The 11,023-nt window shown below is 31.2% G+C and overlaps 2 protein-coding genes across 2 annotated transcripts; one reads left to right on the top strand and one right to left on the bottom strand.

Moving 5' to 3' along the window:
- Positions 1-498: 498 nt before the first annotated feature.
- Positions 499-4,302, bottom strand: HELRODRAFT_165263 (hypothetical protein; the record flags this gene model as incomplete). Its single annotated transcript, XM_009031106.1, has 3 exons — positions 499-738; positions 1,421-1,486; positions 4,258-4,302. 3 exons carry the CDS (start codon positions 4,300-4,302, stop codon positions 499-501), a joined length of 351 nt encoding a protein of 116 aa, XP_009029354.1.
- A 4,891-nt stretch (positions 4,303-9,193) lies between these two features.
- HELRODRAFT_69521 (hypothetical protein) lies at positions 9,194-10,475 on the top strand (the record flags this gene model as incomplete). The annotated part of the gene is made up of 3 exons (XM_009030591.1): positions 9,194-9,305; positions 10,154-10,250; positions 10,364-10,475. The coding sequence occupies 3 exons, from the start codon at positions 9,194-9,196 to the stop codon at positions 10,473-10,475; spliced, it is 321 nt and encodes a 106-aa protein (XP_009028839.1).
- Positions 10,476-11,023: the final 548 nt, after the last annotated feature.

Raw genomic sequence — 11,023 nt, 5'->3', positions numbered from 1 at the left:
GTTCATATGTTTGTATTTATGTATGTTTGTATCAATATCTGTATTTGTATATATGTTTTGTTTTGCATGTTTGTTTATATGAATATGTGTGTGTGTGTGTGTCTGTGTGTGTACGTTACAATTTACGTTCTGAACGTTATAAAGCGTCTGTTTATTTGTAGACTCGAAAAAAAGAAAATTGAAGATCACGTCTTCACCGCAAATAAACTCCATCTATCTATCCACCAATCCATCTTTCCATCCATTTATCCGACCTTCTGTCTATCCATCCATCTTTCCATCTATCCATCCATATCGCTTTAAATACGAGATAAATCTAAGTTGCGTTTGTATGCTTGTTTGTTCGATTTTTGTTTATTCGTTTGTGTTTATTATTTATTTACACTTGCTGTGTCTTTGTTCATTACTCTATGTTTATTTTTAAACAGGATATTCATCTATGCGTTAATATAAACCTTCTATTTGTATTTTTAATACATCGTCATTCAATTCAGTGGTTCATTTGACTGTTTCGATACTCGACTGATTCGATATTCGACTGATTCGATATTCGACTGATTCGATATTCGAAGAATTTGATATTTGGCTGAATCGGCATTCGACTACTTCTTTATTTGACCAAACCGGATTATGATCTGTTAAAACGGAAGAAAGTGTGCCTGGAGTATGATTGTTGTTTGAAGCGGAAGGCAACTGCACATCCATGTGATTCTTGCGTATTTCCACCGCGCAAGTAATCTGAGAAAAGAGCAGGACATTTTTATGACAGATTTTTAATAAATGTTGAAATTAACAGAAAGGAAACGTCAAATTGAGAGATGGAGAAATTGCAAAATGTTAGGTTTTGTTTGGAAAAGGATTCTAAATTTTCTATCATTTTTTACAGAACCAAAAAAATATTTTTGGCTAATTTTTATAATAATTTTGAAATATTTTTTATTGTAGTTCTTATTTTGTTATATTAAATTAAGTTATAATTTGAGTTTAAATTTGCATGTTTCAAAGAACTCTTTTTTATTTACGTTTTTTTGTTTGCAGGGAAGTAGTCATTGCAGATGAGAACCCAAATATAAACTTATAATTTTGATAATAATTACCATCATTCATTCATTCATTCATTCATTCATTCATTCATTCATGCGCTGCAATTAATTCATGTCAATCAATCATTTAGTCAACGTAAACATTAAAATAAAATTATGAGCTGATTAATAAAAAAATTATCTTTTTTCTAACTGTATGTGATCATAGTTGTATTTTATTCATTCGTTTTTTGTTCATTCGTTTTTTGTTTGTTCTTTCGCTCATTCATATAATTATTCGTTTTTTCATTTGTTCCTTCCTTCATTCATTCATTCATTCATCCACCCAGCCATCCGCATGTAATAACAATTAGCACAGCATCCTTTGACAAACACACCTCAAAAGGATAAACAATTTTTTCCCGCCTTTTCACTGATTTTTTACCGCGCGCCAAATTTATTTTCTATTTAGAATTAATTAATTTATATATTTATCCAGCTATATTTTTGTCATTATTAAAATAGATGCTAATTTGATTTGATTTATTTATTTGTTTTTTGGGTTATTTTCAAATATTGAATAATTTATTTCAATCATTATTCAATCATTCATGCATTCTCTAACCTTCCATCTATCAATTTATTCTTTCATCTATTCTTCCATACATCAGATCATTCCTTTATAATCTCATCTATCTTTTCAGACATCATATCATTCATTCATCCACCCGTATATCATATCAATCATTCATCCATCCATATATCTATCTATCTATCTATCTATCTATCTATCTATCTATCTATCTATCTATCTATCTATCTATCTATCTATCTATCTATCTATCTATCTATCTATCTATCTATCTATCTATCTATCTATCTATCTATCTATCTATCTATCTATCTATCTATCTATCTATCTATCTATCTATCTATCTATCTATCTATCTATCTATCTATCTATCTATCTATCTATCTATCATCAATTTCTATCTATCGATCCATTAATTCATCCATCCAGGGTTTAGTTATCATGAATGGCCCTCAAAACTGTAATTTTATTACTATTTATAAATTCGCTTTCTTATAAATTTTTAAAAATTTGTCAAATAATTTATTCATAATTTATTTGTAAATAATTTTTTTATTAATTTTTTATTCTTTTTATTCGTTCTTTATTATTTTGTTCATCAATCCATCAATTGATTCAGTCATTATTCTACCTACCTATCTACACGCGCACGAATTCATCTATTTATTTAACTATTCATTCGTTCGTTTGTTCGTTCGTTTGTTCGTTCGTTCGTTTGTTTGTTCATTCGTTCGTTCGTTCATTCATTCATTTATTCATTCATTTAACAATCTATTAATTTTTCCATTTGTCCGTTTATCTATCTAATCAATTGTCCATCCATTCATCTATATATCCATTTATCCATCTATCTATTTATCTATTCAACTATCCATCCATTAATTCATCTTTTTATTTAACTATTTATCCATCCATTCATCCATTTATCCATCTATCCATCCATCTATCTATTCACTTATCCACTCATCTATCCATTCATCTACTCATCAATTACTTTATTGCTGTGTTTCTCTGAGTGCTCATAGAGGCATAAAACATTAATCATTTTTTTCAGTAATTTCGTCTCGTTTTTATTATCTATTTAATTAAATATAGATCTGTCGAACCTTTATTCATTAATTCATGCGCAAACTCCCTCAACCATCCATCCCTTCATTCATCCGTCTATCCATTAATCCATCTATCCATTCATTAATTTTTTTTATTCACTTTTTCATTAGTAATAAATCCATCTACCTCATCCATCCACCCTTCCAATAATCCATTCATCTTTCTATCCACCCAGAATACATCTATACATCCATCCATACAACAATCCATTCATTCATTCATTCTTCAGTCATCCATCCGTCTATCCATTCATTCATTTATCCATCCAGTAGTATTTTCTCATTCATCGGCTATAGTTATTCTTTCGTTCCATTTATTTATTCATTCATTGAAACTTTCATCTAATCGTTCATTCAATCATTCACGCAGATCTGCTTTCATCCAATTTTTCAACTCATCCACGTTGCAAAAACAACAACAACATCAACAACAACAACCGCAACTATTAAAACATCAACAGCAACATCAACAGCAACATCAACATCATCAACAACAACATCATTAACAATAACGTCATCAACAACAACATCAACATCATCATCATCAACAACAACAACAACAACATCATCCACTTATATGTTTATTAATTTTTTGATGTTGTTGATATTGATGTTATTGCTGTTGTTGATGCTATTAATTAAGTTGTTATTGTCACGTATTTTAGTTTTTGTTGTTGTTGTTGTTGCTGTTGTTGTTGTTGTGTGTTTCTTCTATGTGAAGCTATTTTTACGTTGAGGGCTGTTGTTGTTGTTGCTATTGTTATTGATGTTGTTGTTGATTTCACAGTTAATGTTGTTGGGGTAGTTGTAATGTCAGCAAACAACTACTTAACGTCAGCAGTTCCACTGATGCTACTTTGTTTTTCCGTCAATAATATGTCACATGGATTTTAATAATGCGTTTATCAGTGGCGCTGAGTTTGTATTGTCTGATGATGGTGGTTAATAATGATTAATATTTTTCATTGTTTGTTGTTGTTTTGGACGTTTTTGTGTTGTTGTTTTTGTAGCTATTGTTGCCAATGCAGTTGTTGTTATTTCTTATTGTTATTTTTTGTTGTTGTTGTTGCTGCTGTTGTTGTTGTTGATGATATTGTTGTTAATGTGGTTGTTTGATATTTTTGCGATTGTTGTTGTTGTTATATATCTGTTATCGCTGTCCTCTATCTTTCATACATTTGGCTCATCCGTCAATCAATCCTTAAAATTAGGGCTATTTATCAAGTATTACATCATAGGGCTCCTAGTTCCTTAACAATAACAATGCTAATAACAACGACAATAAAAGGAAAAATAATAATAATAATAATTAATATTTTATGTTTGCTATGGTATTTTTTTCTTATTATTTAGTTATAAAGGTGCTTATTGTAAATGTTGTTGCAGTTGTTTTTATTGTTGTTATTGCTACTGGTGCTTATATTTTTAGTTATTATTATAACTAATATTTTATTATTATTTTTGTCTTCATCTTTGTTTATTAATATTTATCTGTGACACTTGGCATTTCATCGCTATAGTGGAATAAATCAACCTCTCCATTAAATTTTGCCACCAGCATCTCTTCATCATCATACATTTTTTAAGGTCAAGGACCTGTTTCCGTCATCGTCATCATCACGTCGTCATCATCTTCATCATTTCAAACTTTTTTGGACATTTTATTCAAAGAAAACCGGAAGTCCAATATGACTCCATCATGGTCGCTTATAATATTGATAACATAGAATGACCATTCCAATGCAAGTTAGCTGTTCAAAGTGTAAGACAATCGTGTGGCATTAAAATAACTGTAAGCAAAGAAGCTATTGCAAAGTCAGTTGTTCACGATTCTTCGATAGATTACAATGTAAATTAATTATTAAAGTTATTAAATTATTCATTAAAAATTATTAAATTATTTATGAAAAATTATTAAATTAATTATGAAAACTTATTAAATCGAATGACAAAACCAGATCGTAATTGTTCTAAAGAATGCCTGAGATTTAAAAAAACAAGACATATATATATATATATATATATATATATATATATATATATATATATATATATATTACATAGATCGATTAATAAGAAACAATTTAAGTTGAAAGAAGTTGAGGGGTTGAGAAGTTGAGTTTATTTATAGCATAGCATCGGTGATACAATCGTCATCGTCATTATTATCACAACTATTTCAACTGTTTCATTATCATTATCGTACTCATCCTCATCGTCATCATCACCATCATCTTCATCCTCACCATCATCTTCATCACTATCACCAACATCAATTTCTTCATCATCATTGTCTTCATCACCATCAACTTCTTCATCATCATCGTCTTCATCATTATCATCACCACCGTCGACAACCTGGTCATCTCATCTCGATCAAATTTTGTGGTGATCAAATTTAGACTCGCATTCACGACGCATTACGATGCTTTACAACGCTTTACAAAGCTTTACAATTCTTTACAATATTTTTACAATCCTTTGCAATATTACAGCAAAATTGCACTGACCGATCTGTCCATTAACATCGTTTCATTACACAAACTTCGATATAAACGTACTTATGTATTTATTAATATAAGATTTTATAGCGGTTATATCGAATGATGGTATGTATGTATTGGGCATGTTGGTATGCAATTATGCATTGTATATTGTGGCGTGCATTGTATGTTTTGGTATGCATTGTATATTGTGGTATGCATTGTATGTTTTGGTATGTATTGTATATTTTTGTAAATATTTGTTTGTATTGTATGTCGGTATGCATGGTATGTAGGTATATATTGTATACTGGTGGGTATTGTATGTTAGTTGGTTAGTCTGCATGGTATGTCGATATATATTGCATTGTATGTAATATTATTATTTATTCGGTTTAATCTTACTGTTAACTAGTTTTTTCAATTTTAAAAAAGCAATTGATTTATGCACAATCGTTAGCACGAACACCACACACACACACACGTGCGCAATCAAACACACACACACATATTTTTTAATTCATTTTTTATCAAACAAATAAAAATGTGTTTACCAAAACTTCAAACATTACTTTTCGATAAAACATTTTAAAAATATAGGACGCAAGAAGTAGTTTGATATCTCAATGAGTAGACTCCCACGGGCTTTGACTTCAGAATACCCTTCTGTCTCTGGTATCAGTTGTATTCTCGCTACGTATTTTTTTATTCCGCTACTTTGAATAACCAATGAATACGTTGTATTGGTCGTATTGATAATTTACACACACACACACACGCACACACATACACACCACGCACACACACATACATGTATTATGTGCGTGTGTGTAATGTGTGTGCCTACAATACAACCACGGTCATCATTATCACAATCACTATAACTGTCATCACAATCATCATCGTTATCATCAACGACGACAACAAAATCATTATCATCATTGATATCATTACGAGCTACTCTTTAAAAAGTATTTAATTTCGATCAGATTATCTGACCGAGCCACTAAAAGCCAATCGCCATATGTTCCATTCTACTACTACCGCTGCTGCAACTACTTGTATTACTGCTACTCTTATTACTACTGCCGCTATTGCCGCTACTACGACTACTACCACTTTTACCCCTGCTACTACTACTACTACTTTTTCCATTACTACCACTACTAATGGTGCAGTCACTGCAGCGGCTTCTCCGCAATTTATACTACTACTACAGTAATTACTGTACTACCACTACTCTTACAACTACTAAAATGTTTGCGGTTACTACGGCAACTACAGATAACATTACTATCGCTACTGTCGCTACTACTTTCACTACTGCTGCTGCTACTACTACTACTACTGGTGTTGCTGCTGTTATTTCTATTGCTGTTACTACTCTGCTGGTCCTTTCACCGATGTGACGTGATGCTGTTGTTGTCGTTACTACAACAGCTTCTGCCACGGTTACTAGTTCTGCTAAAATTTTATTGGTCCAGAAGGACGGCATTAGATATCTTATGGTGTCGAACAAAAATAAAAACTGAAATAATACTTAAAAAATAAAAAAATGAAAAGTATAAAAACTGGCTATAGCAACGTTTTTCTGCTGCTGTCTAAACTAAACTGCCGCTCTGTCGTTACTTCGCAGGCCGCTTTGTGGTTATTATCGTTGCTGCTGTGTATGGATTTTTTTAATATTGGTATTATATTTGTTCAGTGACAGCGTTTTTTTAGAATGTTTTATTAGTTGTGTGGTTGTTATCCGCGAATGATGTTTCAAATTTCTGTAGAGAAATATTTAAGTGTAATACGCCTACTTCAATATTTACGATTTGTTCTTCTGCATTCTTTAAAAATTTTTAATATAGAATTAGTTAGAGCAGACAAAGAGTTGTCATAACCAGTGGTGACGCAATGGTATGAGGTACACTATTAAATCTAAAAACGTAGCCAGCGTGACAACCAACAAAACTGACTTCTTGATTCTAATTTCGTCCTTTCTATCTCTAAATTTGATAAAAACCAAAAAAAAACATAAAAAAAATACTGACATCGCTTACTTGACGATTTGACTGCAAGAACAAAAATATTAAACATTAGGTACTAGCAAATTACAACAACAATACAACATCAACAATAACAACATTAACAACAACAGCACAATCAGCACAGCAACACAAATAACAACATTAACATGAACAACAACATCAACAGTTGCACAAACAACACAACAGCACAAACCACAACACAAATAACAACATCAACACAAAAACATCAACAGTAGCACGAGCGACTCAACAACACAAACATCAACATTTACATCAACAATATCAATAGCAGCACAGACAACACAACAACACAAACAACAACATTAACATCAGCAACAACTCGACCATTCAACTATATAAATTCACGCAATGAAGATGCATGCAGAATCAGCCTGAGACCTGGCTAAAATATTCTTCCTCAAATTTAAAACGACGTGGTTAATCACTCTCTAACTATCACTTCGCTATCACCACCAAACACGCAATCATTACCATCACTACCAACAACACTCAATCATTACCATCACCACGAACAACATTGTCATTACAGCTACTGTCTCTTTCTTACAATTTAACATAATTAATTATGCTAATGCAGTTGTGTAATATATTTTTGGATACAATTTACAAATTTTTAAATAAATAATTTTTTGATTTGTACCAGCACTCCGTTTTAGATCTCCAAGAAGTAAGATATTTATGTGGTGAACCTCTTGTCATCCTCTGCCTTCTCAAATACTTCATGACATAACACCACTTATATTGTTGACGATGACAAATTTTTAACCCCTGATATGAATAAACCGCGCGCGTGTGCGTGCGTGTGTGTTTGTGTGTGTTTGTGTGTGTGTGTGTGTGTGTGTGTGTGTGTGTGTGTGTGTGTGTGTGTGTGTGTCATACATACTGAACATATACGTTTCAAGCATATACGGATACGAGGGCATATCACTACCCACCAGAGTATGCCCATGTTTATGAGTCATTTTTTCGCATTTTTGCCTGGTTAAGACAAAACGCAAGTAGGCTAGTGCTTTGTGTGCTTGGTTATGTGTTTATCCTTTTTAAAGTATGTCGTGTTCTATTTATAAAGCACATAAACACATGTGCCGTACAAGTGAATACATCCTTTTTACACATGTGTATGTACCGTACGTGTACAGACACACGTAGAAACATTACAGGCATGTGTTGTGTGGTGGTTATTGTTATGTGAAACAAACGTCGTATTTGTGCGTGCATTTGAGTGTTCGTGCGTGCTTACGTGTTCGTGAGTACGCTTTCCAAGTTTGTACGTTGCAAGACGTATGACTTGCAGAAGACAGGATGGAATGATTAAGTCAGCTTTGAATTTTTGTCGTGTTATGTGATTATTACATGCAGGCTGTGTAGGTTCCGTCTCGTCTTCTTGTTCCTAGCGCTATTATCCTAATGTTGTGACAAACATAGATTGAGTTACACATGTTGATTTATGCAAGTAGTTTAATTAGTTTCATACTGGATGTAACAGATAGACCGACTGTCATCAGCTTCCTCTGATTCAACCATTTAATCATTAGGAAGGTTTTAATCAGTTGATAGCTCGTAAAAAGTATCTTCAATTAAATTTTAAACTTTAAATTCTACTTTAAAGAGTCGTTAGATTGATTGAACAAAATAATTTTTAAAGTAAATAAGACATTTATTCCTTCTCTTGGCCAATGTTAATTAATGTATATATTCTATATATGCTGACAACTGATTAGTTTTAAAAATTTAAAGGCATTGACGCGTAATTAAGCTTCTTTCCATGGATATATATCCATGCTTCTTTCCTACTAGCTTTTTAGTATTCTATGGTACTCTGTAAACAAGTAACTTTTAAAATTTAGTTTCTCTAAAAATGGATTTCGTTAGCGGTTAAGGAGGATTTGCGGGAAAAATTAATTTATTTTGGATTAATTTGTGATTAAAGATGACTCGATCTGGCAGGAAAATAATTAAGGATATGAATGATCTGATTACATGTTCCTTGTGCTCTGGCTACTTAGTGGATGCAACCACCATCACCCATTGTATGCATACATGTTAGAGTTGGCTGCTTTATTTCAAATTTTACTTCTTGTCTGGTTTAGTTAGTTACGGTTAATTCTGTAGGTTTTGCTGTGCCGGTCTGGGTTTCATTTTATGTTTTTACATGATACATGAAGCAACAATAGTTAAAAATATTAAAAATGGCAAGAAATGTAAAATAGATATATAAAATAAATAAATAACTGCTGTGTCAACAACCTGAGTTCTTTTCATCAGTGTATGTATCTGAGTCATTTAGCTTTCTTTATTTTATATTTTGGTTCATTTACTTTTTTTCAAACCATCCAATCTCTAAAATAAATGTAGCTAGATAATCTTCAAAAACTCTCCTTTAAGCTAATTATTAATCAACCTTTAACCTAGTTGCATCCTTTATTTGTAAGGTCAGTCTTGAACACAACAGTGCTGAAGATGTATTGTATGTTCTTTGGCATCTCAATAATTTCCATGATTATTTCATTTTTTCAAGGGCCTTGTGCTTGTCATTCATTTTATTTAAAGAATAATAAAGAAAATATTTACTCCAAAAGATAAATTAAAAAATTTTGGTTTAGCCAATTTGAATAGACTTCATCATTGAAATAATAAAATTTATACAAATATAATTTGCTAAAACTATACCATAGACCTGGCCTTAGATGTGGAAGTCAGATTTTCAATAATTAGTTTCTTTGTATTTTGTATGCTAGATTTGAGAAAGAAATCAGTGTTGTGTATCTTGAAATTTTAATTTTGTATATTTTGATATATTTTTAAAAATTTTGTTTTAATATAAGTAATTTATGATTATTAACTCTGGCATTTTCAGTTTGTCGATCGTGCATCTTCAAGGAGTACTCAGGTTGCCCGAAATGTCTCAAGAGAACAGCGGCATCATCAAATAGTGATGCCAAAAAAAACAACTACACAACAACTACCAGTAAGAAAATAAAATTAAGGTAACATTCCTGACTTTTTATTTAAACATATTAAATCCTATAAATAAAAGATGCAATATTATTTGTTAAGATTTTTATGTTTTTTTGAATTTATTCAATAAAATAAAATGCAGATCAGACAAAACGATGCAGAACCTCGTCTACAAAATGGTCCCCGGTCTTTACCAAAATGAACTGAACAGGAGAATCAACTTTGCAAAACTTCATCCAAACTGGGGTATATAATGGCAAATTGTGTTTCAAATTAATTATTAATAAATTAATTGTACTTACAAATTTGGAAAATATTAGTAAAGTTTCATCGCCACAATTAAGTCGACATTTAAAATTTTCAGAATTTAATTCTTATTTTGGATTTTTTTTGGATACTCACATGTATGCTTAAGATTATTAACATACCAGCAGAAGATGAAACACTAAAAGACAGTGACACCATGTTGAAGAAGGCTGATGATTTCATTTATATATTCAGCCCAAGTGATGTCTTCAGCCTCTGCTTAAAGAGACAGACATGGTGCCATATTTTTTTTTTATTTATATTATTTTATTTTTTTTTCACTTTATTTCATTTTATTAAGAGTAATCATATCAGTTTTAACATTGGGCCTCAATGGAGTAATATTATTCATCAGCTGTATTTCAGTAAAGTAATGTTGTTGCCACCAGAAACTTTCATGGTCGATAACTAAATAATAGTTAAATAAAAATAAATAATAAATAAATAAAAATAATAAAATAAATAATAATTTTAATTGAAATATATATAGCTACCC

The sequence above is a fragment of the Helobdella robusta genome (genome assembly GCF_000326865.2).
Source record: "Helobdella robusta unplaced genomic scaffold HELROscaffold_7, whole genome shotgun sequence".
NCBI classification, from domain to species: Eukaryota; Metazoa; Annelida; class Clitellata; order Rhynchobdellida; family Glossiphoniidae; genus Helobdella; species Helobdella robusta.
The sequence above is the reverse complement of the archived record's forward strand: the minus strand, read 5'-3'. Positions and strand labels throughout refer to the sequence as shown.